Source organism: Cervus canadensis, chromosome 7, assembly GCF_019320065.1.
Source record: "Cervus canadensis isolate Bull #8, Minnesota chromosome 7, ASM1932006v1, whole genome shotgun sequence".
Taxonomy (NCBI): domain Eukaryota; kingdom Metazoa; phylum Chordata; class Mammalia; order Artiodactyla; family Cervidae; genus Cervus; species Cervus canadensis.
Window position 1 is genome coordinate 58,721,848 of NC_057392.1, and position 27,764 is coordinate 58,749,611.

The window sequence follows — 27,764 nt, forward strand, 5'->3', positions numbered from 1 at the left end:
CAAGTTGAACCACTATGATGGGAGTTCATTATATATTTTCTACTTGTTTGAAATTTTCTCTTAATAGATTTCTTAGGTTTAAAAAGGCAGAGACCAAGCAAGGGAAAACTGGTGATGGCAGATCTTTGCTCCAACACATTTAGCAGAATATGGAGCACTCCCCTCAGGGTCCTGTTCACACAATTCTTTGGCGAGGGGGAGGCATAGAGGGAGGAATTATCTAAGAGGCCTGCCTGCATGTTTAGTCGCCTTTGACTCTGTGACCCCATGGATTGTAGCCTGCCAGGCTCCTCTGTCCATGGGATTTTCCAAGCAAGAACACTGGAGCAGATTGCCATTTCCTCCATCAGGGAATCTTGCTGACACAGGATCGAAGCCTGGTCTCCTGCACTGCAGGTGAATTCTTTACCCCTCAGCCACAGGGGGCAGGGGGAGCCTGTAAGAGGCCCGGGAAGAGTGAAATTTTTCCTTTTTACAACATACCCACCAAGGTCTGGGAAGCTTGAACTGGGAAGAGGATAAAATTAAAAGAGATCAGTCAGTTTCTAAGGATGGCTCACAAGACCAATGTAAACCTTGCTTAATCTCTGCTAATTAGAAAAATACCTGCCTAAAATTGAGGATGATGTTAGGTAAGAATCTCTACCATCAGGGAACTGGGGCCAGGTGGGGCTGCTTGCCCTTGAGGCTATCAGGAGGGAGTTCTGGGGGAAATACCTGTCAGGTAAGGGCTTGGTTGGCCCTGAAGGACCTAACAATTAAGATATGACAAAAGAGTTCAGAAGAGAATTCCACTCAAGGCTGAGTTAAGACAGGGGAGGGGCAGTCCCACCAAACCCTCTCCCCGTATAGCTCCCACTTCAACACTTAGCCAGCAGCTCCGTTCTACACAGTTTATTAGGTTTATAACTGGACGAAGTCACACGTGTACAAAATGAAGCTCACACTATCCCAAAGCAGAGTAGGAATTGAGGGCTGGGGATCCGTTACTGGCCTTTGGGGGAGCTCCGAGGTGAGGGGCAGCCAACCCTCCCACTCCAGAGATGTGGCCATAGGAGAGGGGAGGAGAAGGAGCCCACTTGGCTTTGGTCACAGAACTCAAGAGCCTGGCAGTGGGCTAGGGCAGGCAGATGGATGGTGGAGCAGGAGCCTCTGAAACCACCCCGTTCAGGGAGCCCAGGGACTGCTCCACCAGTCCCACTTGCAATGTGGTTGGTCCAGACCTAGACTCAGGGGCTGGTGCAAAGGGAAGGCAGCAAAGCAGGAGGGAGGAGACACTGATGTGTGGTGGCCGAGAGCACCCAGACCTGTGGAAGAGGGTGGGTGGAGAGGTGGGCTAGCGGCCACCAGGCAGCTAGCAGCGGGTCTCATAAATGCCGCTGCGGCCAATGTAGCGCACCCATTTGATGACATCGTGGTCGCTGTAGTTCAGCTTCGGTTCAAACACCTTCAAGTAGCGCACCTTGAGGCCAGAAGGTGCGAATGGCACCTGGGCAAGGGATAGCTCCAGTTAGGAATGTGGCCTTCCTTTCATAGCCGGTCTCCTTGGGGAAGTTTCACAGCTCTGCCCTACCTCATCTCTCTACTAGAGGGGTTTGAATGATTGGGACCCTGAAAGAAGCTGTGGGAAGCTGGGATGGTGAGGGGTCCTCTAAGAGGTTACTAAAGAAGAAAGCATAACGAGCAATCTATCGTTTGGGTTTGAAGTCAGACCCTGCCTGTGACAACTTGAATCAATTCCTTTAATCAGCAGGTGACAGCAAACCAAAGACCTGCCTTAGAATATACTTATCCTGCTCAGTTTTATGGACTTAAACAGTAAGGTGGAAAAAATTACATATCTAATATGTACAAAGCAAAGTCAGCCCACTTTCCTGTCTTGTGTCTTACCAAGCATGCAAGCAATCTCAGTTTTTCCTAAGAACTGTTTTATGACAAGCCAAAGGAAGTCAAAGATTTTTGTCAGTGTGAATATCAATTTCTACGAGGCCTGCAGGGGAAGGAATGGGTCTGTGAATTGAAATCACTTCTCTCAGGGGTCTCAGTTTCGTCATCAGCAAGGTGGTAGGCGCAGAGATTGACTGGAAGGATTTCTAAGGTCTTTCCTAGCACACACTGCTCTAGGCCCCTTCTCTGCCGTACCTCAAAGTTCATTGAAATGGGGGGTCGAGCCCATTTCTTCTTGTCGTTGGTGGGCAGCAGCTCAATCTCAGCGCTGATTTGGGATTCCTTCATGCCTGCCATGCGCTTGATCCTAGAAACACAGGGTCAACAGGCAGCATGGGCCCCTGGTAGCTTAGAAAAGCTTTAAGGGGGGTTGCGGCCCCTTTGAGGAGGTTGTGGGGGGGAAAGAACCCAGAAACTCAGAGGAGGTGCCAGGGCAAGGCAAGGTGGTGAGGACTCTGATAACCTCTTGCTATGAAACCTTGGGTCTGTTATTCCTTTAACACTGCGGGCTGCATGCAGTTTCTGCTTAGATACATGGCCAAGCTATCCCTGGCTCTCTACTTCACAGAGGTACAAGGGCAAATGGGGAAACAGTAAAGAATCATGATAAAAGCGTGCATGCATGTACCCCAGTGCAGGCATGTGCACAACTGCACAGAGGTATAAGGAAGGAGAACACAACCAGGGGCTCCAGGAGACACACACACACACACACAAAGGTGACACTTAACAAGAGGGTACACGAAGGCTTCTTGAGCCCTGCTGTGCCCTCATGAAGGAAAAACTCACTTCCACACGATGGCGTTCTCGCTGGCCTTATACTTGGCCTTCCCCTTCATGCAGATTACCTGCACCCCGCTAGTGTTCAGTGGGGTTGGGATCCGCACCTAGAAGTGACACACGTGTCAGGGAGCTCTGTCAAATCCTGAATCACCTGCCTTTATTCTTAGAGACAAGTGCTTCCTCCTCCCTAAGCCCCTTATCCTTACCTCAATCTTCTGAGCCAGTAGTGAGGGTTTGAAGTTAGACTTAATGACCACCTTGACCTCCAGCTTGGTGCGTCCCACTTCCCGAACTAGTGGGATCACGCGAAAAGGAAGGATGATGTCCTTGGTGGTGCGATACCTTCAGGGGTGTGACAGCTTTAGGTTGGCACAGCAGAGCCTGTCCTCCCCCCTCTCCCCGCTCTCTGCCAATAGCAACCCCTGCTCCTCACACCCCAATGGCACCTCATGAGTTCAAATTCTCCATCTGGTGGGATAAAGCTGATGCTGCGTTCAGAATCAAACTTGCTGAGTCGCACACACTGGTGGAAGGTGCAGTCATCAATGGCAATTGATTGCTTCCCGCTGCAAGCAGGGATAGAAGGTCTTGTTGGTACACGAGGATGGCAGCAGTGAGTCGGGCTGGGAGACTACCCCACCCACAAAGGCTCCAACAGCCTGGACAAGGCTTGCACTGTAATCTATGGAAAGCTGCCAGAATGCAGCTTTCTCACTTGGGGGTCCCTTTCCTAGAGTTATGGATGAGTGGAAGCTTTGCAAACTCATTATCTTTTGAGAGTTCTGCTGTGTGGAACACAAAAGATTCAGGCACACTGGACAGAGGCCATCAGTACGTAGAGAAGAATCTTGGTCCTTGGGACCAAAAAAAGGGGCTTACTCTTGAGGAGGGTGAGGATAACCCTCTCATCTCTTCAACACAGATACCAAGAGCAACCAGCCAAGCACACCCTTGGGAAGTGAGAGTTTGCGTTACTGCAGACATGAAATCTAGAAGGAACCTGCGATTCACCAGGCTCTGCTCAGCCATCCAAGGTCCACCCTCTCCCACCAGCTACCCTGCTTCAGGTACCTCTTGCTTGTTTCATCAGCTGTGCCTTTGCCTTGCTTCTCAATGACGATCTTGTCATTCATTCCAAACTTGCACTCAGGCATGCCACTCAGATAGCTCTTCATCACCACCCGGCCTGACACATGGGCGCTTAGGACCTGCCCTGGTGATGGACAGATAACCAGAAGCAGCTGAGTCAGGACCAATATCCTGCCCTAGATCCCCTCCAGTTTCATCACACGAGGGCCCTCACCTTGCGGGGACATGAGGAGGTTCACACTCTCCAGCACATCCAGGAAGAGCTCATTCCGGCGATACTTGATGCCCTCCCGCCGCCAGCCAATCTGCCCGGTCACCTGGCTGGTGATCTGAGACTGCTCTTCTTTTGTCTACATGGGGCGCAGAGACAAACAACAAGGCCTCACTCCTCGCCCCCTTCAATTTTCTTATCTCCATCCCTACTCCACCCTCATCCCCTCACCCTTCTAGTCCACACTGTGTGACCCATCTTCCCCCACGGGGCAGGGCCTGGAGAAAACTGAGCAAAGCTGCAAGGGTGGAAGCTGAGGGAACAGCTTACCTGATGCTGGAGAACAGAGAGCCAACACGGTGCCCACAGGAAGCAGCAGATGAGCGCAGATGGGAAGAGGCAGGCAGAAAAGGAGGAGAAGGCTATGAGGCCTGGATCCTAGAAGGGGGCCCAGGCTCTCTCCTTCTGAGCAATATCAAGCCTCCAGAGCAGCCTACACCCCCCTCCCCTCTACACAGAAGGAAACTGCTTGAGCTGTATTCCCAGTAACAGAGATGCTGAGCTGGCAAGCTCCAGGGGTGGGAGAAGGCCACACAGAGCAGAACAGGCCTGCAGTCATGGCAGAAGGCTCAGGCCAGCCCTTCCTATCAGGGATGGGCTCATGAGTCAGCTCAGAAAAGGCTTGGGGGCCAGCTGGGATGAAAGGAGGCTGGGCTTCACCCTGACTATAGCCTGGACAATTTGAGTACCTGGCTCTTGATGCCCTGTTGGGTGATGAAGGTTTTCAGTGCACCTGTCTCCGAGTTCTGTGGGTAGCCAAAATCTAGGATCTCTGCAAAAGGAAGGGATTCATCAACTCCTAGAAAAAGCTGAAGGCTCCTACTTCCCATCCCTCCCCTGGCCTGGATACATCTGGCCAGCATAGCTCTAAAAAACATTGTAGCATCATCTACAGCAAGATTTTTCTAGCTTTGTAGCATTTACTCTAGAATTTATGCTTTATAAGAAAACAGTTAAAACATCACATTTTTTTAAAATAGAAAAAGAACCAGAAGTCACATGCTCAGTGGGTAAGAAGTCCAGAAGCCCCAAGCCCTTAAAATACAGAGAGCTGATGTGGGAAGGTGGAAGGACTCAGTTCACTTAAATCATACCCTACAGAGGTAACAATGCATCCAGAGGAACCCGTAATATCACATCCTCATCCAGGCTCTGAGGCAGCTCTTGAGATGGAAAGCTGGTAGGACAGTCAGTGTAGCAAGGCCCAAACCACAAGGTTAAGAGGATGAAATGTGCTTAACTGAACAGCAGGATGACCAGCCACCAAAAGACCTTTCGGTCTTCCCCCACCTCTACTCGCTAACCTATTTCTGTATTCACTTCAGATCAGTCTTTAGGTCTGGATTTGGACTGTCCTCCTCCCGGTTCAAAAGCCCATATAAGAAAGAAAGTTTAGAGGGTACTGGAGTGAGCCTCAGACCTACTCCCACCTCCAGGCCAGGCCCCACCAGGCTTATCCCCACCCTGGACCCACTGCCCCACCAGCCTCACCATCCAGCAGCTCATATATGAGCACAAAATTGTTCTTGATGTTCTCTTCACTGATCTTGCCAAAGTAGGCAGCCATTACATCACACATCTTATAGAGGAATTCGAAGACCATGGCAGCATTGACATTCTGCTTGGTGACAGCTGCCAGCCAGATGTTGGACCGTTTAACATGGAAGAAACTGGTGCGAGCGATGTTGGTGACGGGGCTGCGCACCTGCTGCCGGGCGTGGATAACATTGACCCGAAAGGCGTCCACTGCATTCCTCCTGAGAAAGAGTGCACAGAGGCTGCTCAGGACATGCAAACCTCACTCCGTGGAGATCAACCACAGCTGCTAACAAATAGCCACCCTCCTCTCTGCTGAAGCCTGACTCGAAAGCCAATGCCTTAACTGTCGGGCCAGTTTCCTAAGACTCCTCCCAGCAGGGGCCCGAGAGAAGGGCCAGAGCCAGGCTGACATCTGGCCATGAGAGAGAGGGAAATCAAGAGCCAGTGACAGTAGGGCAGATAGTAAAGTGAGGTCTATTGGATTTAGAGAAATACGTTCCTGACTCCCAAGCCTGGCTGCAGTTTCCCTGCTGCCACCTCTATAGCTTCTCAGTAAGCTCCAGGCCCAGAAAAGAGAGAGACCCTGCGTCTTCTCCAGTCTTCCCACCAGCGGGGAAGATTGAGTCCTCCAGAAGGTAGCAAAGCCAGCATGCCTTCAGAGAAGGCTCTAATATACTGAGGGAAAAGCCAAGGGGTCACAGAACTGGGTCACCTATGCTTGTCCAGGATCTAATTCCAAGGCAAGTTCAGGGATGAAAAAAAGAATGAAGAGAACAGTGATGGGGGGGCAGGGCCCCCCACCCACCTGTGCCTGGGCAGCAGCTTGACAGGCCGCTTACCTATTGCTACGGCAGCCAATGAGATGGGATGAGAGAAATGACGCCACCGAGAAGAGGAGAGTGACAGTAACGAGAGAGAGGGTTAGACACACAACACAGTGGGGTGGGCAGCACACACCATGCGGCGGAAGCAGATGGGCAACAGGCAAGGGGTGGAGCGCACAGCAAGGCATGCAAGACGGTGTGTGCCCTGGTCAGCTCAGCCAGGCCCTCTAGGGCCGGAGGAGGGGTGTGGATGGCTACAGGCAAGCCAGGCGTTGCCATGTCTCGAGCTCATGCCCCCCCACCACGCCAACAAACAGGCACAAAGGCCAGGCTATCCCCATTAGCCACGAAGCTGGGAGCCACTGTAGCAGGCCCATCTCTGACTGCCTAGTCTAAGCAATTCCAGGAAGAAAAACAGGGCAGCATGAACCAGAGGAACCTCATCTCATCAGAGCTCCTGAGGCTAGGACAAGTCCCCTCTGTCAGGGAAGATCAGTGGCATGCAGGGTGGGGCAGAATAAGTAAGGCTGTGTCTCCTTGTGGAGGTCTGAGGGACACAGGACAAGGAGATGTTCCCAGTCTACTCTGATAGACCAGAAAGGCAGCCCAGGCTGCCTGCCCATCTCTTGGTGACCCAGAGAATGCCTCAGGCTTGCTCACCACCTCTTCCTGGAGTGGCCCAGAGGAACTGAAAACAGCTGAGTCAGCAGCCTGACTCCTGAGAAAGGCAGTGGGAGAGGATTTGGCAGCCTGGAGAGGCTTTCGAGTCCAGTGAAGGCTCTCACCACAAGAAGGGCTTCTGAGAGCAAGACTTAGATTAGTACTGCCAGCCTGACCACTAATTCCACCCACTAGAGACAGATCTTCCTTCTCAAAGGAGGGATCAACCATTCAAGCAAAAGCACTCATCTCCAGAAACTAGGTCTGTCACTACGGGAAACAGGAGGCAGCAAGGGTAAGAGTTCCTAGGACTGTGGGGGTCCTGCCATTTCACAGGTCCCACTGAGTGACCAACAACTGGCTGCCTGGCCAATACCACCAGACCTAATGGGAACCAGGCTGTAATAGCTGAGCATCCAGGATGCAGCAAGGGGTGGGGAATAGTCCAGATCAAGCCTCTGGGAGAAAGAGACCTGGCCCTGCATGCTGGAGAGGAGGGATGGGAGTAGGGGCACAGCTGGCTCAGCCAGGGCACTCACCCGATGTCATCTCGGTAGACCCGGGAGATGAGCACCTCCCCCTTGTGATTATAGATGAATAAGCCTCCAATCATGGCGGCAGTTCAGTCTTCGCAGCCCATCGCTCTGAGAAGAGACCTAGGATAGGTGGGGGCAGGGTAAGGGAAGGCGGCAGAATCCAAGCCACTGTCCCCTAAGGGGCTGTCCAGGTCACTGGTTGGGCCTTTTTCCTGACTCAACCCTCCAGCAAGTGACCCTACAGTCCTTTTAGCCAAGCCCCTCCCTTTCGCCAGGCCCTAGTTCCTGTTTATCCCACACTGGAAGGGAGAAAAGGAGAGGGACTTAGGCCCAGGATTCTAAGGCCATTCTGACCCTCCCTTTCCTGGGACTGAGCCCAGAGTGCCCCCTCCCCCTTTCACAGGGCTGAGCTCAGCAAGGCCCCTTCCTGTGCAGACTCTCAATCAGGCTCGAGCTGGTGAGTCACTGCAAAGGCCTGCCTGCGGCTGCAGGAATGGCGGTAGGAATTACTCCAGCTGGTTCAGGCCTGGGGCCCCCAGGCAAAGCTTTAGGATCGCTAGTCTCTCAGGCTCAACTACCCTTCAGAGAAGGCAGCAGGGCCTGAACCTCTGGCTCTCTAATTCACAAAAGTCTAAACGTTCTAGGAAAGGGTGTGCAGGGATTGGCGAGGAGAGAAGACAGCCCTAAGGCCCTGACATCAACCCAGGAGTGCGGCTCCAACCTCTCCCAGGCAGTCAAATAAACAAGCAAAAGAGCAGAGTAGAAAGGCCCCAGCCCTGACAGACTATACTTCAGTGACCCAAGCAGCTTGTTAGTTATTTCTGACCACCTCTCTTTTAAATAGAGAAGCTCCCCCTCAGCTCCCAAGTAAATAAGAATACAGGGGTGTGGGGAGGAAGGGGTGAGCAGGTTCATAAGATCAACAGATCCTTCCAGTGGAAATTCTGATTCCAGACCTGCAACATAATTCATTTCTAGCCTGAATGCCTAAAAACAAGGGGCAGAATCCCGGAATTATCTAAATTATTTGGGTCCAACTAATTTAGATTGTTTGCAAAGAGAAAAAGGGTTAATTTAGTTCTAGATTTCCTGGATTAGCCTTGGTGTTAATTTCACAAGGGGGGCAGTTTAGGAGACTTTCAATTTCTAAACTGGAAAATAAAGTGTATTACTATAGCAGTCAAGGTTTACCAGGCTGAGAGAATGAGAAGTCTTTCAAAGTGGTGGACACTTCCCATTCTTGGGTCCCAGAGACCAGGAGAGAAAGGGCAAAATGGAGGTAGAGCCCTGGGCAAAGAAGCAAGTTCACAGGGATCAGGTGGTAGGGAGCTCAGGGCATCAGAGAAGCAGAGATGGGGGCCCAGGTCAGGAAAGGAATATTTAGTTAGGGGATAGACTGGCAGCAACAGCCAGGCAGTGTACTCAGGTGAGCCTACAGCAGCAACATAGCTGGTGGGGGCACCTGGAGAAAAGTTTCCAGTATGGCAAAGGTCAAGGCTTTGAAGAGAAGAAAACGGCAGGGTGAGACCAACAGTGGTGAATAAGGGAAAGCTGGAGAGACGTAGCTTGCTGTGGGATACAGGTGTAAAAGCATGCGCGAGTGGTGGGCTTTTCGCTCTGGGGAGGAGGACATCACGGGTAAAGATGGTTCCACGGCGTGCGGGGCCTGTCACTGAACTGCAAGGAGAGGGTGCCGCAGGGTAGGGAGCTTGTCACAGTCCAAGGAGGCGGCACAAGGAGGTGTCACTGTCCTAGGGAATGGGGGAATTGTCCTTGCCCCGGGAGGAGTAGGCGCCGAGGGCTAGGAGGCTGTCACGATCTCAGGGGGCCGCCGCGCGGCGGCCCTGTCTGGGAGGATTCCAGGAGGGTCCCCTCTCAAGCGAAGCTCCGGGCAGGTCAGGTGGAGGGCACCGCTCCGCGCCCGTCCTGCAACCGCGCCCCGGGCGCCCCCGCCCCGCCGTCAGCTCCTTCTCCGATCTGAAGGCTGAGGCCACTCCTGGGTGTGGGCTGCTTTCCGCGTAGCTCAGTGCAGTGAACGGCAAAGCTGGGCACCCAGGGAGGCGTCCTCCCTCACCCCCGTATAGCCAGATCCCGAGCTCACCTGGTGTCCGCGGCCCTCTGCTCGGTCGGCCCGGCCACTCTCCGGATCCCAAGATGTCCGCCCGCCCCCTGCTCGCCTGCCCGCTGCCTCGGCTTTCACTGCAGTGTTGCTGCCCCGCCCCGGCCTCAGCTGCGCGTGCGCATCCGCCGGCGGCGCAGACTACAAATCCCGACAGGCCTCTCGGCCTTATCTCTTACAATTTTAAGCGCCGTAAGTTTGGTAGAACTACAACTACCGACAGCCTTCGAGACCCGAAGGAGGGGCTAGGCGTGCCTTGGGGGAGGAGTAGGAGTGGCTTTATTCGGCCCCACCCGAAATACACAATCCAGAATACGCTGCTATACTCACTTCCTTTTCCTCAATGAGCATTCTGGGAATTGTAGTCTCTGCAATCCCTCTTGTTCCTCTTTCAGAGTTTGTGAGAGCCTCAGAGGATTACTGCCATTTGTTGAAGCCCATCTGTTAAGTCTTGGATTGCTGTAGGCCTTTCAGTCTCCAGAGTCTGAGGACTGATTGTCATTTTTTTTTTTTATTGTCATTTTATACACACACACACACACACACACACACACAGAGGACTTGGCAGTAAAAGTGTTTGTGCTGAGTTAACTGCTTTATAACATCACCTCTGATTTTCCCAAGCTTTTTTACTTTGTATATTTGTTCTAGACATGAGCCTTTTCCCAGAAATCAAGACTTAAGGTAGGGGGCAGGGAGTAAGGAATCAAATATTTAGAAGAAAAGCTAAAATTTTTCAAAATATGTTTGAAAACTATATACCTATGGGACTGTGAGGTCCTCAAGGTCAGGACCTGTGTGTCTTCTACTGACAGGCATATATGTGGCTTAGAAAACTGTTGGCAATTTGAGTTTAACTGGACATGGGATTTGAAATCCCTTCTTTGAGGAATAACCTTCACATCCAAGCTGAGAGGAGACAGAGCCAATCCTTGTACATGAAAGGCCTGGCTGGTTCTTGCAGGACCTGAAGAACATCTGTTGGCTCTTCTCTTTCTGTAGGGAGAGATACCATGCTGCCTTCCCTAGGCAGGGCCGAACCCATCATGAGAGGAAGCAAAGGCAAGAAACGGCAAACCTAGTTGCAAACTCTACTATTGCTAGCATTGTCCTGCTAGAAACCAGAATGTGGGCAGGATGAAAATCTGACCTCCTAAAGATCAGGGTCACAGTCTTAAGCCATTAAGTGACGGAATACAGGCAAGTCTAATTCTTGAACCAGCACTCAAGGCTTACTCCTACCTTTCTAGGAGCTTTGTCCTCAATACATACCCTACCCCCCTACCAATTTAGAGTAAATAATAATGATAATAGTAGTAGTAGTAGTAATAATAATAGCTACCATTTATTGAGCACCTATTCTACTGTGTGCCAGGCACTGTGCTAGGCACTTTTCGTACAATATCTAATTTAAGTCCTCACAACAACCCTGTGAGGTAGGTATTATTATCATTTTACATACGAGGAAACTGAGGCTCAGAGAGATTAAATAACTCTCTTATCACGCAACCAAAAAGTAGCAGAGTTGGGATTCAAACCCAGAACAACCTGACTCCAAATCCCAAGCTCCTGTGAACTAGAGTAGAGGCAGAAGGGAGAGGAAGGGCCAAATCCAAGGAAACTTGGAGTGGAATGGATATGATACACTGACTAGTAAAATACGGGAAGAAATTTAAGCCCATAAATGTTTCTAGCTGGTGAGCCTATGAAGAGGATGAACGTAACCAGAATTGGAATTCAGGAGGAACATACTTGGCGGTAGGGAGGGAAAGAGTTGAGTCCATCTGGACATATCCAAGGAGATATCCAGTGGATGATAAAAATACAGATCTAAAGGTAAAGGGCAGTTAGGGCTAGAGATATATATTTGGGAATCACCAGCATATCAATGGCAGTTGACATCAGGATGGATGATTCTATTTTGGGAGTAAATAGAGAGAAAAGAGAAGTGGACCAATGATGGAATACAGGGACCCTGAAGGCATGAGCAATAGTGGAAGAATCCTCAAGAGAGTCAGAGATGGCAGAACCAGAGGAGGAAGAGAAGTACAGGAGGCAGCCCCATAGTAGTGGCTAGAGGCAACCATGGTCTGGGCTGGGAGCAAACCTAGAGCTCCCAGAAGGAAGACAAAACTGAGTTACACTTCTAACACAGCCCTCATGCACCATACCCCCCCGGGAATATTTGTTAAATGAATGAATGCCAAAATACCCCTATCCTGGTTTACACCAAAACTTGGAGCTTAGGACTTCGTCTTACTCTTGACACCCCAGGTCTAAAAATATGGAAGCCTAGGTGAGCCAGAATTTATAGAAGAGGCTCATAGAGAAAGTCGTGATTTGTTTAAATGGGAGAATAAGGTTAAGAAAAAAAAAAAAAAAAACACCCCACAAAACTTGGCACTCTATCTGGAAGTCCCAGAAGTCCTCCTGCCCAACCTTGCTCTGAGTTATCATGATGACTGTGAAAACACAGAAGGGTGTGGGGGGCGGGGGGCAGAATGAGAACAATCTGTTAGTTGCCTGGGGTGTCTTGTGCTGAGTCCAGCCTAAGCCCAGCTTATGGGCTTTATTCAGATAGGAAGATGATGGGGACATGTGTGGGAGGTGTGAGGGCTATGAAGAGAGAAAAGTCGGGGGACCAGCCCCACAACCTGGGAGAGGACTGGGAGAGAGGGTCCAGCCCTCTGGTCAGGGACCAGCCCTGAGGCTTAAGTGAATTTGCATAGGCACATGTGTGTGTGAGAGAGAGAGACAGACAGACACAGAGAGAGGGAGAAAAAGGGAGAGAGGGAGAAAAAGGGAGAGAGGGAATGAGAGAGCAGAGAACTCTCTGGGGAAAGGGGAACAGAGGCTTTCGTAGGTGGGTGAGAGGCTGGGGTGATTCTCAGAAGTCTAGTGACTTGACATGTTTGTTGAAGTGTGGGTATGGGGGTTGAATATCCTTGGGAAGCCCTGAGGGGCTGCTGAAGCAAGGTTCCTGGTCTCCTCAGAGGCTGGGCCTCCTCTTGCTGGGGACTCACAGAAAGTCAAACAGCCCGAAATTCTTGGCTGCTCCAGGCCCAGGAAAAATTGGGGGAGGAAAAAAGAAAGAAAAGAAATGTTTCAGCCCAGAGGTGAGATGAGCCTGCTGATTAGTAGGGTTAGGGGTCTGAAGGAACCAGCACACGGGGCAGGCATGGGGTGGGGGTAGGTTTGGGTGCAGAGCAGAGATGCTCCCTGGGATCTGCTAACAGTTCAAGCAACTGAGGGGGCCCTCTGGGCTTCTGCTAAGGTTGAGCGCAGGCAGGGTTAGTATGCATGGTTACTGGAGGGGACTGCTGCTCTAGGGTGTACGGCTGAAGCAGTAGGTGGGGACAGTTAGGAGGAGGGGCAGATGAAGCAAGTCTTTTTTGGTGTCAGTATTAAGGGGAAAAAAATCAAGAAATTGGCATGCATGTAAGGTTAATAGAGGGATGATGCCGCTAAATGAACGGTGAAAAGGAACTGGGAGAGGGGAGGCGGGGATGAGGGGTATGCAGGTCTTCAAGGGCACCTCTGGGGTCAATTCTTGAAATATGTGTGTGGGGGGGTTGGGGGAGGGTAAGGAGCAGCACTAGCCATTTGGGTCCCAGGGACATGAACGATCCTGGGAAGTCCTGCACAGCAGTTAGTGGGCAGAGGGACAAGCTGGGGCCGGTGGCAGGTTAAGGGCTGCATTACCGATCAGTGGGTGCACCCCACCCTCGCTGCACCCAGCGAGCAGTTAGCGTGCCTGGATTTAGTTCCATTTATTTCCCTTTCAGGTACCAGACAAAATAAAAAAGACGGACGGAGAGAGGAACGCAGCCAGCCTGGGCGGGGGTAGGATGGTAGTGGGGGAGGGGCCTGCTCACATCACATCCACAAAGAACTCACTGGGGTTTCCCATGGCCATGCGGAAGGACTGTCTGCTGGCGGTCAGTTCAGGGGGCACAGAGGCCAGGTCGCGGCCAGGAGGGGCTCCCGGGGGCCCCATGGCCGTGGGCGGTGGGGGCATCATCAACATGGGGGGCCCGTAGAGAGGGGGCACCCCAGGGGGGCCGTAGCTTGGGTGCGTGTGATGGCTGCGCAGGCTGCTGGCCAGCGAGTGGTGGCTGCGGTGGCTGTGCTCGCTGGCGGCAGGACCCGAGCGCTCGCTGGGCGCCCGCTCCCGCGGCCCCCGCAGGCTGCTGCGGGTCGTGTGGTCCGATTCGCTGCCGCTGCCGCCCGACTTCGAGTCCCCGGCCTTAGGGTCCTTCTCCTTCCGCCGGTCGCTGCCGCTACGATTGGAGCCACTGCTCCGGCTGCCTGCAGGGGACAGGCAGGGATGGGGTGGGAGACACTCAGAGCTTGTGGAGGAAGCCTGGGGCTCGCCCATGGCCCTCTCCTCATTACCTTCACTGTGCTGACTGCTGGCGCTGCCCCCGCCATAGCTGTACCCCAGCTCTGGGAAGCCTGGGTGCGGATTGTAGGGGTGTGGGGGCGGCGGGTACTGGTAAGGGAAAGCCATGGGCCAAGGGGCGGCCCCTGGGTGCGGCAGAGGGGCCAGCGTGTCCTGGTCAGAGGCGCCGCTGGAGCCGTCGTGATCGTGGAGGGAGAGGTTGGCCATGTCTGTGGAGGGAAGCGGAGGATGCATGAGCGGGGTCTGTCCCATGCCTCCGCACCCTTAGTCAGCAGAGAGATCCCCAGCCTAGGTCCGGTGGATGTGCTTGGGAAGACAGTAACAGCAGTGGCTGCCAGAATGGGAGGAGGGATAGGCCAGAGATCTCTCACTCCTTCAGACCCCCTCTGCCACCCTCCAGAGGTGGTAGGAAGGGAGACCCTGCAGAGACAGGCCCAGAGAAAACCGTCCCTTGGAAGGTGCGAGTCACCACTTCAGATGGTCAGGTGCCCAGTTTCTCCTGCTTCCTCAGTGGGCTGGAAGAAGGGGCAAAATTCTTATTTGGCAATTTTCTCCTCAGTTCGCTTAGAGGGTAAAAGGTAGGGAGGGGAGTATGGGAGGCTGAAATACCAGATAGCCACTAGATGTTGCACACCTGCCCCTTATCAGGCACAATACAAAGCACTTCATCTCATGAAAATGTTACCACAACCCTATGAGGAAGGTATGTTTAGTCACATTTTCCTTTTCCAGATGAGGACAGTGAAGTCCAGAGAGGTTAAATGATCAGCCAGAAGAGGTCAACCCAAACTATAGAAGCTCAGAGTGGCTAACTTTACCTTTCCAGATGAGGGCATTAGTAAGAAAAAGGAGTAGTGTGGGGAAATTTAGGTGAAATTTTGCCCTCCTCACTCACTCAGGACTAAAATCACACCCCATCTGTACCAGGTCCCAGAGCTCTGAGAGAGCTGCAGTTGCCCTAGGGGCCAGTTGTTGGATCCAGACTGAGTCCTTTGATCCCAGCCCTTAAGGGAGCTGACCCAAACTTATATGGGAGGAGTCAGGAGAGGGAGCTGAGGCAGCCTATGAAGTCTACCAGCCAAACCATCCACTGGTCAAGGCCAGTAGCTAGCATGAGTGGTGGTGGTGGTAGGAAGCAGGCAGCTGACTTGGTGACTACTTCAGCCACCAGGCTGTTGTCCGGTGGGCAGTGACTGTGTGTTTTTGGGCTACCCAAGTCCCCAGCTCTTCCCTTTGAGCTTGCCATGTTCGCAGCTGAGGAGACCTTGGCCAGTACAAAGGAAAAGGCCTGTTCTGTCAGCATCTCCCTGAGCTCGGCTTCTGGTGACTTGGTCCATGGATAGAAGACCAGAATGCCCCTGTGATGGAACAGTATCTCTGAGCAAAAGCCACAGCTATCCTGAGAAGCTTTATGTACCTCTGAAGGTTTGGGGCCAGGGCTGCCTTCTCCTAAATGATGATAATTATATTTGATTGAGTCTAAGGAGTCACTGATTATAAGATGCACTCCAATTTCAGATATTGAAATGTGAAAAAATGTTCTTCTTAGAATCAATTAAATATATGATAAATGGGTAAGCTTTTTTTTTTTTTTTAGAGCAATTACTGTGGGCCAAACATGGCGCTAAAAGCATTATATAAAGTAAAGTGAAGTCACTTAGTCGTGTCCAACTCTTTGTGACCCCATGGACTGTAGCCTACAAGGCTCCTCTGTCCATGGAATTTTCCAGGCAAGAGTACTGGAGTGGGTTGCCATTTCCTTCTCCAGGGGATCTTCCCAACTCAGGCATCGAATCCAGGTCTCCCGCATTGCAGGCAGACACTTTACCATCTGAGCCACCAAGGAAGCCCCAAAGCATTATATACATTAGCTTATATTCTCAAAACAAACCTATGAGATAGGTTTTACTGTTAACTCCATCTTACAGATCAAGAAATTGAGGCACTGAGAGGCTGTGTCACTTACTCATATTCACACAGTAAGGGTGGAGCTAAAATTTGAACTCGGAACTAACTCCAAAGCCTTATGCACTATTACTCCTCCTCCATGGGGCCACGCTGGAGCTGCTGAGGGCGAGGGACATTCCCCCCCATGCAGGGACCTGTGCTCCACAAGAACAGCCTTTCTAGTCCCTTGAACCTAATCTGAAGCAGAGACAGAACTGGCTTCTGAGGCTGGGCTTCAGCTCCTAATCCTGAGCCTGCTGTATTGTTTTGAGGACTCCCTTCTCCAAGGGCTGTCCACAGACTCTGGAGAATGGGGCTTCCCTGCAGACTTCTCCTGCTTAAGAACCCTCACTGGCTTTGTACTTTCTCACGATCAAGTCCAGATCCCTTGGTACAGCTTGCAGAGTCCTCTACAGGATGGCCCTGTCAGCTTTTCCAGCTTCAGTGGGAGGCACAGCTGCCACCTTCAGGGGTCTGAGGAGGCTGGGGACTTGAGGCCTCAGGCCAGCTCCAGTTCCTGTCTTAGTGGAATCTGCTTGGTGCTGTGAGGGTGAGCAGGAACCAAGGCTAGAAACTCTGATTGGCCTTGTTGGGGCAATGTTTCTGCAGCACTGTACACCCAGGACAGCCCTGATGTGGTGGGAAGAACAAAGGCTGGAGCCAGAAAGACCTAGACTCAAGGTCTTGCTTCTCTGCTTCCAGCTGTGAAACCTGGAGTGGACTACTTAACTTATATAAGTCTCAGTTTCCTCATCTGAAAACAGGATCATCTCCCCAAAGGCTTTAGGGAGGTTTTGAGGACTGAGTGATGCTTTAGAAACAACCAGCATGGTGCCAGGCACAGAGCAGGCACTCAGAAAATGCCAGCCCCAAGGGGGCTGGGCAGGGCAATGAAGAAGAACTGGTCTGGGCTCTGCCTAAGAACTGGTCTGGGCTCTGCCTCTACCACACAGAACTGTCAGGTCTTGAGGCTCCCCCACCTCTGCTGCCCCCTAATCTGGGTTCCCTAGAGTCTGCTGCCACATCCAACCAGGCCACTCCCACTTTCAACCAGGAGATGGGGCAAGGAGGTTGGGGAGGCACGTACTGCCACAGAGGTCGCCAAAGATGTAGTAGCACTGCTCGGAGAAGGTGATCTTGTTGACAGTGTGGCGGATGAAGCCGGCTTTCAGCAGGTTGCTGGCATACTTTCGGGCCTCTCGCCGGTCAGTGAAGCCTTCTACGTTGTGGTACAGCCAGTCCACCACATCCGAGCCTGAGGGCAAGGCTGCCACTTGATTGGGAGGCCCACCAGACCTGGGCTCTTCTGACCTCACAGGAGCCATGAGGCTGGTGCTGATTCCAACTCCAAGGGGTGGCCCAAGGGAGTTCTTGGTTCTTGGCCTGCCCCGCCCCACCACTTTCCACCCCTCCTTCATCCCACCATGGGGCCCTCTCACCGATGAAAGCGTTGGGGATGGTGATCTTGAGCCACATTCGGTCACGGACCTCTAGCCCGGATTCAGGGGAGGCCATGGCTTTTACTATGGCGGCCATGTCACTGTGGATGGACAGGTGGAAGTCGTCTAGGCCTGGGGGTGGGAGGTAGAATGGTGAGGCAGAAAGGGGCTATGGAGTCAAGTACACAGGAGTTTGCATTCCAGCTCTACTGCCTAATAACATGGACCAATGTCAGGAAAATTACCAACATTTTGGACACTCAGTTTCCCCTTCTGTAAAAATAGGGACTTTAGTATCTATTTTACAAGGATATTTGAAGAAAGAATTAAATAATGTAAATGAAAGTGCTTAGCCCAGTGTATAATGTGTGCTGTGATAATAGAAAGGAATTCATTTACTGAGCGCTTACTTTATGCCACATACTGTGCTTTATGTTTTATTTGTATCCTCTCATTAAACTCCAGAAGCCTGGTAAAGTGCATATCATCAGTCCCATTTTACAAGAGGAAACTGAGGCTTACTGGGTGCTCAGTACAGGTTCAGAAGCAAACTGTTTGGTGAGGGTCAGTGTCCACTGAGGGAAACTGCAGAGTGAGGTGGCTGGAACAAATTGACTCTCCTCTCCAGCTCCCTTGGATGCTCAAGCAAGAGTCTCCAGGTGGGCCTTCAGCAGTCCCTTCCAGCTGGTCCTATGTGCTGGGCCCAGGGGTCGGGGTTGGACACTCACGCTCTGTGTCAGGGATGGAGCTGGTGATGGAGGAGCTGGTGGAGGTGATGGTGCTCAGGGAGGGGCTCATGCCGTAGGCAGGGAAGGTGCCGGTCATGGCTGCAGTGTGGGAGACCCAGGCCGCGGGGTCAATGGGCCGGATGGGCTCACCTGCAGGGAGGATGAGGAGTCAGGGACTACCCGCCCTGCCCACTGCCTGGCCCAATAGAATAGGTGTGAGATTTGGGGTAACACAGAAGGAAGGAGAGACAGGGCTCACGTATGCTAAGCACCAGCTTTAGGGCCCAGCCCCCCATCCACTTACTCCTGGGCAGTGTGAAGCACCCACGTGGACTTGGGTCCCAGCACTTGGCTACAGTCAAGGTGATGGGCCTGAAAGCAAGGGTGTCCCTAGTGAGGGCAGGATGTGTGGAGGCCAAACCAAGCCCCTTCCCTGTTAGCCAGAAATACCTGCCCTCTCCTCCCCAATGCCATCCATACCCTGGTTTGTGTACAATTTCCCGAAGTACTCGGACCGCATCATCGTTACTCATGTTCTCAAAGTTGATCTCGTTTACCTGGGAAAAAGGAGCAGGAGAGGAATATGCAGCTGTGTTGGGGAGATGATAGGCAAGCTGGGCAGGGAAGCTAAGTTTGGTGGGCTAGGGAGTCCTCCCCATACCAAGAAGCAGGATACAGAGGGTGCGGACATTTCCCTGTTTCTATCCATACCACCACCAAGGGTGGGCAATGGTACCTGTAATAGCATGTCTCCTGGCTCAATGCGTCCATCAGCAGCCACGGCCCCACCCTTCATGATGGAGCCGATGTAGATGCCTCCATCACCACGCTCGTTGCTTTGGCCCACAATGGAGATGCCCAAGAAGTTATACTTTTCTACAGGGAGTAATAAGAACTTAAGACGGGAAGAACGTTCCTACCCAAATTCTAAGCCCCTCATTAGAAAAGGGTAGAAAGGGACAAGAACTAATATTTATTGAACTTGAATCAGGCACTGTATTCTGCATACTCAAACATACTTTCACTTAATCCTTGTTGGCCATGACGTAGGGACTCAATCCTATTTTACAGAGCAGAAACTGAGGTGCAGAGAATTTGAGTGACTTTTCTAAGCCATGAAGTGGCAGAGTTAGGATTCAAACTCAGATTTAAATTTCAAAGTTGGGGCTCTTTTCACTATATCCTGCTACTTCCTAAAGAAGAGCACCTAGGGCAGAAATCAGAGACCAAGAATGCAAGGGATGGAAAGCGGGAAGCGGGGAAGCATCAGAATCACTTCCTTTAGGAAGCCGTCCTGGATGCCATTCTCTGCTTCCATAGTGCTTATCTCTGTCATAGCTCTGATCATGAGATACTGAATGAATCAGTGCATGTAGCTGTTTGTGCTTTTGAAAGAGAGCTCCTTGAGGGAAGGGAACATATCGTGTGTCTCTCTGCACTCCCAGTGTCTGGCACGTAGCAGGTGCTGGACAGTGTCATTTCATGAGACTCACCCATGTTGAGAGTGACGGTGATGATGTTGAGTGACATGGTGGAGTCCGTGATGCTGCTGAAGGACGAAGACTGGAATAGACAGAGGCCCTGAGCAGCAGGCAGGGGTGGCAGGAACTCACTGCTCCCACTGAGCTCCTCCTCAAGGCTAGCCCTCAGCACCACCTCCCCTCTGGGATGCTATACCCTGACCCAAGGGGAGGGATCGAAGGAAGCACAAACTCTCATCTTGCTGGGGGCAGGGAGGCTCAGTCTGCTCCACCCACCCCAGCATCTTAGCCCCATACCCGCTCAATCCGGGAAACCTTCTGCTTCCGTCGCCGCCGCTTGTGTCTCCTCATCAGGCGTGAGGCGCTGCTCTGCTCTGTGGAGCTGCTGAACCTGTGGGGCCCACAGTCGTTCCCCACCAGGCTGGCCCAGCCCTATCCCATAAGAGGCATCGCAGGGCCCACGTCCCCACCACAAAGCCCACATCCCGCCCAGGGGCCCAGCATCCTCAGGGTTCAGGGCTCATACGGGTCACCTATCCCACAGTACCCAGGAAACCAAAGCCCCACCTGCTGGTGGAGTCATCCTCATCTGAATCAAAGAAGCTGGTGGTCTCCAACTCGCTGCTCATCAGGGTAGAGGAGCTGTCATAACCCCCTGGCTCTCGTCGCCGCTCCCCCTTGGCAGTTCCATTCAGCCGGGTTGCTGTAGGGGATGGAGGCAGCTGGGCTCACAGTGCTTGATGAAGGAGAGAAGGAGGCGAGAGGGACGAGCCAGGGGCTGTACTGGGGCCAGGTCTATCCAGAGCTCAGGAAGGAAGGCAGAGAGGTGGGTAGCTGGGTGGAAGGGGCAGGGAGAGATGCTGGGGGTGGGGAAGGTGTGGGTTCAGGGAAGACGCACTGTGCTCTGGGCCGTCCCTCCGGCGTGGCCGCTCTCGCTGGGCAGACACCAAGGAGTCAGTCTCTGTGTCATTGTCCAGGTTCTCCTGGCTGCCCCCACCAGCGTGAGGGCTGTAGGGAAGAGGGGACTTGGTGGGGGAGGGTGCAGGCTGGGGGCCCCCTCCCCCAGCCCTGAGCTGAGCTGAGGCAGCCTCCCCAGGGGCTCTCCCCACCCTCCGGTCACACTCACTGGAACGACGGGGGCCGGGAATCACCGATGCCTCCCGTGCGCTCCATGGGCGGTGGTAGTTCTGCTGGGCTGTCAGCACAGAAGGGCGCTGGTTCTGGGTGTGAGCCTTCAGCCGACACCAGCTGATGGGGAGGAGATGCATGGGTACTGGGGCACAGAGGCCCCAGGGAAAAGGGGCTAGCTGGCTTATGGCAGGGCATGAAGACTTGGGAAGAATGAAGCAGGGGACATGGGGAAAGAAGAGACGGGACTGTGCAAGGTCAGCTGAGACGAGGAGGAGGCTGAAACGCATGGGCTGGCAAAATGGAATCAGGGCAGAGAACAACGGTCAGAGGTCCAAAGTAGAGGTCGGCAAGTGACAGAAGGAAACCTGACAAGTGCCACAAAGGACATAGGAGACATTTTTTGTCTCCAGTGTGTACTTCTGTCTCTTTCTTTCCCCACTTCCCACCACCTTCCCACTTTTCACCAAGGCTATAGAATCTGGAGTGAGAGAGTTCAGTTAGAAAACTCAAGGAAGATTCAGATACTGAAGCATCAAACTACGGTCTCAGCAATGCCTTTCCTCCATCCAGCTCACTGCAGGAATGCAGGTGGAGAGAGGGTTGAGGCGAGCTCCTTACCCAGGACACCACCCGGCCATTGAAGCAGGGCAGCTTGGCATTGTCGTCCGAGATCTCCTCCTTCACCACTCTGCAGGGAAAGGAGAGTGTCAGAGTGAGCTTTCTGGGGTGGGAAATACAACCCCAACTCTCAGGGCTCCTGTACCCTGAACTGGGAATCAAACCACCAGTATAAGCCTGTTCAAATGGGAGCAGAGGTGGGGTGACCGAGGAACAGTTCTTTATCACCACCAGAAAGACACCAGCCATGCCCAGGCCACTGCCTTCCTGGGGCATCCTCTTGGCCATCAAGTGATTGCAAATTACACCTGATAAATCACTGTCCCCAATGAGTGCAGTCACCCCTAGAATCTCAAGAGCTGTACTCATCCCCCAACATGGCTCTCCTGTGCTAGATTTTCTCTTTCCCTCTGAACCTAAACTAGGAAAAAAATACACCCTTATCACTGTCCTCTTCTCAGTTGGGAATCCTGACATTCTTCTGGGAGGTGTGGATGAGGAATTGAAGGAAATTAGGAAAGAGAAGGGGAGAAGGCATTTACCAAACATCTCCCACTGCCACTATGACACTGGTAACAACTGCCTTCATTTACTGAGCATGCACTATGGGTTAAGCACTAAGCGAAGCAGTTTACTAGTAACACTTTATTTAATATTCTCAGCAATGCTGTAAAATAGATACAGATGGGGAAACCAAGGCTTGGCAGGTTCAGAAATTCACCTACAGTTACACAATTGATAAGTGAAGAGCTGGAATTTGAATCCTGGTCAGCCTGATTCCAAAGCCTTTATTCTTACCTATACCATCTTATCCCCCTACAGTTAGAATGTATAATCTTCACATCAGCCTCACTGTATAGACAATATGGTCTTGATTTTATGAATAAGAAAATAGAATCAGAAACTTGTTCAAGGTGACGGAGCTAGATGTCAGGGCTGGAATTCCACTCCAAGCTTGTCTGACTCCAAAGCCTATATTCTTCCCAGGATATTTCACATTATTTCCCGTACAGTGATGGAGGTGATGTGGGTCTGTGTGGAGGGTGGGGGTGTGGGAGACAGTGATGCGGGACATAGGCGAGGCAGGTAGCATATAGTCTCAGGCGTGCAGTTTGGCCTGGTGCATCAGTGAGGCAAGAAGTCAGATCATAACTATAGTTTGGGGCCAGGAAAGGGAACAGAAAAGCTTGACCGCCCCCCACCTCCACCCCCTGCCAGACTGCATCAGACATCTCAGGAGCACAGAGCTATAAAGCTGTGATCCAGGGCAAGAGGAAGACATGTGCCTGGAGCTCCAAGCAGAGAGGGAAGACAGGAAGGAGGCTGGGAAGCCCAGTCCTCCCTTGTTCTTAAAGCAGTTCCTTCCCAGAGCTAGGGACGTGCTTGGCTCCTAGTGATGCTCACATTCCTGGACTCACAGCCAAGTTCAAAGGCTGAGCATGCCCTCCTCCCTCCCATTCAGCTCTGACTCCTCCGACGTTTCCAACTCCACAGCGACCCCAAGAAAGCAGCTCAAATCATCCTGCATAGGCTCACCACAGAAAGCCTGGAGACAGAACAGACTAGAAAACAGAGACATAGACATAGCTCAGACCCACTAGCCAGTCTGATCGCAGGGGACCCCAAGCTTGTAACCCCCACGGGAATTGGGGCTCAAATTGAAAGGAGGTATGTGGGCCATGGAGCAAGGACTGCGACCTTCTCTGGAGAGGGTCTCAGCACCCCTGTGGTGGGAAACTGCTGCTGGGTTCCCACCACCCCCTCCCCCTGGAGGCCCCACCACACTGCTCCACACTACAGATGTTTCCTCTCTTTCTGGGGGTCACCGACAGGTCACCAAGGCTCTGCTGACTCACAATGATCAGCTGATCTTCAGCAGCCTTGGGGGACTTCAGACAGGCCTCCCCCTCCCACTGTGGAGCTGAATGGCTCAGGGTTCCACAGCGCTTATACACTCACATACACACATATACCAAGAGGAATCAGACAAATCTGGGTTCAAATTCCAATTCTGCCACTTATTAGCCCTCCTCTCAGAGAATTTTTTTAACTTTTCCAAGCCTTTTCTCATCCTGGTAAGTGAGATTTGTAAATGCCTGACACAGGCCAGACATACACTAAAAACTAGTTATTAACTTTGTCAATTTTTTGCGGGATCCATACTCTCTTTCTAACTAGGTGTAAGTTTCTAAGGGCAGGGACCAAACAAATCTGCTTACCACTCATTGTTCAATCGACTAAAAAGCCTTTGCCGAGAGCCCAGTGGGCTTTAAGTTTTGCGCTTGCCGTTGCATGGCGCTCAAGAAGCATCAGACCTGGAACCTGCCCTGTTCTTGCAGGTTACTGACCAATGCACAGTTCATGTGAGTATACTGCAAGTGGAAGAGATCAGAGCTGAAAGGGCAGCAGATGTGTTTACTGGACAGACACCTGCTGAGTATTAGTGTAGGGTCCTGGCTACGACCAGGGTAGGTGTAAGGATAAATAGGAATAAGTGCCATAACTTTAAAAAGTACAACTCAGAGGAAAGAATTTGAACCTGGAGAAGATCAGGGAAGAGAAGTACTTCACGTAGAAGGCCCAGAGACAGGCCAGTGTGTGATGTGGAGCCAGGAGCAACACACTTAGTGGCCCATGCTATTCCTCCCATAGCTCACGGCCCCTCTAGTGGTGGTACCTTGTTCTCCCATCCACCATCTCCTCAGTGCTGAAAATGTTTAATGTTTATTTCTATATCTCAAATAATTTAAGAGGACCAGGCCTACCCTGAGCTTGACAAATACTTCTGGAGACCAGATGGGGGTTGGGGAGTCCTCAGACCTTACTCACTTGGTAAGTGAGCCTGGAGAGCTGGAGGAGACAGCAGCCTTCCTTCCCTGACCCACTTCCCCATCTGTCAGCAGGGGTCACAGGGCCCTGCCTGACCCCTTATCATGGGGCTAGGATAGGTGGCAGCCCTGTCACCTCCACAGTTTGCCAAGGCTCAGCATCTCCCTCAGAGAGGATGTATTTGTTAAGTGATGGTGATAATAACACCTACAGTTGTGTGATTAATGCTTTAGACTTTGGAGCCAGGTTCCTAATAAGCTCTGCCACTTATTAGCTGTGTGACCTTGGGTAAGGAAGTTACTTAAGTTTTCTGTGCTCTAGTTTCCTCATCTATAAACTGAAGATATTACTACCTATTCCACAGGACTGTTAAGAGGATCTGAATGAGTAAAGATTTGAAAGTCATTTAGATCAGTGTCTTCACACTATAAGCACCATAAAAAGAGTTTAACAAATGAAATATAGATATATACATTCCTCAGCTACTAGTTATCTGTGACAAGATAGCCCTACCAGGTCTCCTTATCAATAATCCTTCTGAGGATAAACAAGATCAATCTCCTCTACTTCATTTTTACCATTGTTCTCAACACTGCTAAAATGGCCTATTCTAATATTTTGCAAAAGATGGTTCAAGTTCAAGTACCACTGATGAATGCAAGATTTCAGGAGTATCTGAATGAATGTTTAACTCAAGAGTTAAATATTTTTAAACATAGTTTAGAAAGAAATATAAATAGAAAACTCAGACCTGTGGTTCCGTATTATTGATTGGGTCAAACTAGGAGTGAGTGGACTGACAGTGGACTTAAAGACATTAAGTCAACAATGAGTAGATGTAATGGGGACCCTCTGACTTCAGTTAGGCCTGGCTTGACAGCAGCCTGAGGAGAGTGGGAGGTGGCCCACGGAGGTCTAGGTTTATGAGGTGGGGGCACTCGGCCTAGTGGATTCTCGGATGAATGGGGGTAGAGACACAGGCCTAACCTAGTCCCTTAAGGCACTTGGCCCCAGGCTGGCCCCATTGGACTCCAGCTGATTTTCCACTATCCCATACCCTGAGGCAGTATCTTGGTCTCTTCTAACTCCCTCTTCCCTTACCAGAGCAAGGCATCTCCCCTAGTCCCCTCACCACTCCCACCCCTTGCAGATGGATCCTCCTTCACCATCTTCCAATTGGGGGTGTCTGTCTCTGGACTGAAGCCAGACAATCATTACTACACCAGGAGTACTCCACCCCAAGGCAGGAACAGCAACAGAAACAAGAATAGTTAGAAGCTGCATAGTACTTCCCACCTTATAAAGCACTTTCACACATATGAGCTCAAGGGCTCATCAAACCCTGAGTTCCAGGGGGAAAGGTGACGCGAAAACATGCCAGGCAGAAGACAGAGAAGGTGATAGCATCCCAGAGCCAGGAGGGCTAGGGGCCTTGCAGAGAAGCCAGGGTGGTGAACACCAGGGAGAAGAATGTCTCCCCTCACTCAGCTCCGGGCCTCGGCTCTAAAGAGCACTGTAGGCCTCAGGCTACGGCTGGAGAGGCGGCCTTTAGGCCTGGAGGGCCCAGGAAGGCCTTCCCCGCAGGCCTTCAGGCCCAGTGCCCAGTTACTGCGGGGCAGGCTAGTGTGGGGGCCTCCCCCTCCCCAGTCCCCTGGGAGTTGGAGGGGGGTGGTGGTGGGGGGTGAGGGGATCAGCCAGGCTCCCCCTCCCAGGCCAGCTGCTACAGAACCTTCCGGCTCCAACATTCCATCCCCTCTTAAAGGGGAAGTCACTACTTCCAAACTCCGCCTGTCCAAAGCCCTGCAGCTGGGGGAAGAAGACTCCGCCAGGGAGGGGAGGATGAACACGAGAGACCCTTCCTAGCCCTCCCATTCAGGATCTGAGGCCTTTTCCAAGGTCTCCTCCTTGGCCACCATCTGGAGGAAAGAGGCCCCACTTCTGCGAGGGAATCTGCACCTGGGCTAGTGGGGACTCCTCCTCCGGGGTGAGGCGCCCTGCTCCCTGACAACATCCCAAACGGCCCACAGGGGACAGGGGAGACAGCTAAGTAAACATCAGAGCTGCAGACCTTAGTTTACAGCCTGAGCACCCCCCAGCCAATTCAAGGTCCCACAGCATAGCCCCTAGATGCTCCATATTCCAAATATGGCTCGGAGTTGTGAAGCTGAAAAGATGGAGAAGGCGAAGGCCGAGTGCCAAACACCCTGAGTCTCTGCTAGAAAGGTGGCTGCATTGGCAGGAGGGTTGGGGAATGCGCTCCGGAATGGGCGGGGGGGGGTGTGTGTGTGTGTGTGTCTGTCTGTGTGGGCCACTGGTTTCTGAGGAGGTGAGGGAGCTTGACTGGGCTGGAACTGACTGCTTCTAGGGAGCTGAACGTCCCCTTTAAACTAGGGGGCCAGGGTCCCAAACAAGAGGGGAAAGGGGAACCCCTAGAGGGGCTGAAAGTCCAGCCTCTGAAAAAGCCAACGGGGGCCGAATGGCCGCGTGGCCCCTAGAATCCAGAGTAGGGCTAGAAGCCAGCGTACAAGCTGGGGGGGGGGCGGGGAGGTCCAAACTGGTCGAGTGGGCCCCTAGAAGCGGAGTAGCCGGGGTCCCTCGGAGGCGAGGCGGAGCCATCCTCACCCGAAATCGTCGTCCATAGACTTGAAGAAGAACTTATAGCTGGGTCGTTGCAGAACGCCCTTAAAGTCCGCCAAGGTGACGCGCTCGGCGGGCAGGGGCAGCTTCACCAGGTACGGCGTCTCCTGCCCGTCCAGGTGGTAGATGATCTTGGTCTCGCCCATGGCTCCGGCCTCGGGCCCGGCGGCCCGCGCGCTGCCTGCTCGGGAGGCCGGGCCGGGCCTCTCGGGCGGCGGCGGCGGCGGCGCTCGGCGCGGCCCAGCGGCTCAGCCCAGCTCCGCGGCCGGCCGTGGCGCCAGCTCCCTTGTTCTCCGGCCTCTCCCGGGTCCCAGCGCCGCCTGCCGCGGTCGCGGCCACCGCTTCCGCTCCCCACTCTCGCGGCTCGGCTGACTACGGCGACTCTTCCGGTGGCCGCGGCCCTCCCGGCTCTGGGCAGCGGCCGGGTCCACTCTCCGCCCCCGACCCCGGTGCGCCCCGCCCCGGTGCGGCCCCGCCCCTGGCCGCCGCCGAGCCGCTCAGGCCTCACGGCAGATGGCCTGGGTCTCCACCGGACCCGCGGACACCCCGCCCACCCACCAGGCGGTGCTCGGCTCCTGCGCTCTAGTCCCAGGCCCGGGGGGGTGGGGGGGGGGTGGGGGGGGCGGGGAGCGTGGCAGCGGTCGCCTACGCCCCCAGGGGCTGGATGGATAGATCGCTCCAGGATGGCCGGGTTCCCGGACTCTTCAAGACCCTGGCTCTGGACCCAAGGGGATCGGCTGCTCCTCTGCAGCTGGGGAGGCATTAATGCAGGGGTTGCTTTGCT

General features: G+C 52.8%; 2 protein-coding genes across 8 annotated transcripts; both read right to left on the reverse strand.

Annotated features, from left to right (window-relative positions):
- Nucleotides 1–879: 879 nt before the first annotated feature.
- On the reverse strand, nucleotides 880–9,946 carry AP2M1 (adaptor related protein complex 2 subunit mu 1). 4 transcript variants are annotated; one of them, XM_043473558.1, is made up of 13 exons: nucleotides 9,751–9,903; nucleotides 7,653–7,769; nucleotides 6,469–6,474; nucleotides 5,582–5,847; nucleotides 4,780–4,862; nucleotides 4,361–4,366; nucleotides 4,034–4,169; nucleotides 3,802–3,943; nucleotides 3,177–3,296; nucleotides 2,937–3,072; nucleotides 2,737–2,834; nucleotides 2,143–2,254; nucleotides 880–1,489 (listed from the first exon to the last, which is right to left on the reverse strand). In XM_043473558.1, exons 2-13 carry the CDS (start codon nucleotides 7,724–7,726, stop codon nucleotides 1,355–1,357), a joined length of 1,314 nt encoding a protein of 437 aa, XP_043329493.1. In that variant the 5' UTR covers nucleotides 7,727–7,769; nucleotides 9,751–9,903; the 3' UTR covers nucleotides 880–1,354. The 4 variants fall into 4 exon arrangements, with proteins under 4 accessions (XP_043329493.1, XP_043329495.1, XP_043329496.1 ...); XM_043473560.1 differs by lacking the exon at nucleotides 6,469–6,474 and having other exon boundaries at nucleotides 9,751–9,946; XM_043473561.1 differs by lacking the exon at nucleotides 4,361–4,366.
- A 1,145-nt stretch (nucleotides 9,947–11,091) lies between these two features.
- On the reverse strand, nucleotides 11,092–27,438 carry DVL3 (dishevelled segment polarity protein 3). Of its 4 annotated transcripts, none has more exons than XM_043473563.1 (16): nucleotides 26,966–27,438; nucleotides 21,515–21,584; nucleotides 20,892–21,013; nucleotides 20,664–20,773; nucleotides 20,333–20,468; nucleotides 20,063–20,186; nucleotides 19,778–19,847; nucleotides 19,021–19,160; nucleotides 18,765–18,841; nucleotides 18,589–18,656; nucleotides 18,285–18,434; nucleotides 17,557–17,688; nucleotides 17,205–17,372; nucleotides 14,164–14,379; nucleotides 13,666–14,076; nucleotides 11,092–12,819 (listed from the first exon to the last, which is right to left on the reverse strand). In XM_043473563.1, the coding sequence occupies exons 1-16, from the start codon at nucleotides 27,124–27,126 to the stop codon at nucleotides 12,788–12,790; spliced, it is 2,187 nt and encodes a 728-aa protein (XP_043329498.1). In that variant the 5' UTR covers nucleotides 27,127–27,438; the 3' UTR covers nucleotides 11,092–12,787. The 4 variants fall into 4 exon arrangements, with proteins under 4 accessions (XP_043329498.1, XP_043329500.1, XP_043329499.1 ...); XM_043473565.1 differs by having other exon boundaries at nucleotides 20,063–20,156; nucleotides 26,966–27,434; XM_043473564.1 differs by having other exon boundaries at nucleotides 11,092–14,076; nucleotides 26,966–27,437.
- Between the last annotated feature and the right edge of the window lie 326 nt (nucleotides 27,439–27,764).

Bases quoted from the DNA above. Each gene is read 5' to 3' on its own strand.
- AP2M1 (XM_043473558.1), bottom strand. From the start codon at position 7,726: ATGATTGGAGGCTTATTCATCTATAATCACAAGGGGGAGGTGCTCATC. The intron at 3,944-4,033 runs GTGAGGGCCCTC...GTCCATCACCAG, and splicing joins CCTCCTCATGTCCCCGCAAG to GGCAGGTCCTAAGCGCCCAT. The intron at 1,490-2,142 runs GTACGGCAGAGA...TCCCTTGCCCAG, and splicing joins CCATTTCAATGAACTTTGAG to GTGCCATTCGCACCTTCTGG.
- DVL3 (XM_043473563.1), bottom strand. From the start codon at position 27,126: ATGGGCGAGACCAAGATCATCTACCACCTGGACGGGCAGGAGACGCCG. The intron at 20,774-20,891 runs GTGAGTGTGACC...TCTTCCCTACAG, and splicing joins TCCCGGCCCCCGTCGTTCCA to CCCTCACGCTGGTGGGGGCA. The intron at 14,380-17,204 runs GTACGTGCCTCC...TTCCCTCCACAG, and splicing joins CTTTGGCGACCTCTGTGGCA to ACATGGCCAACCTCTCCCTC.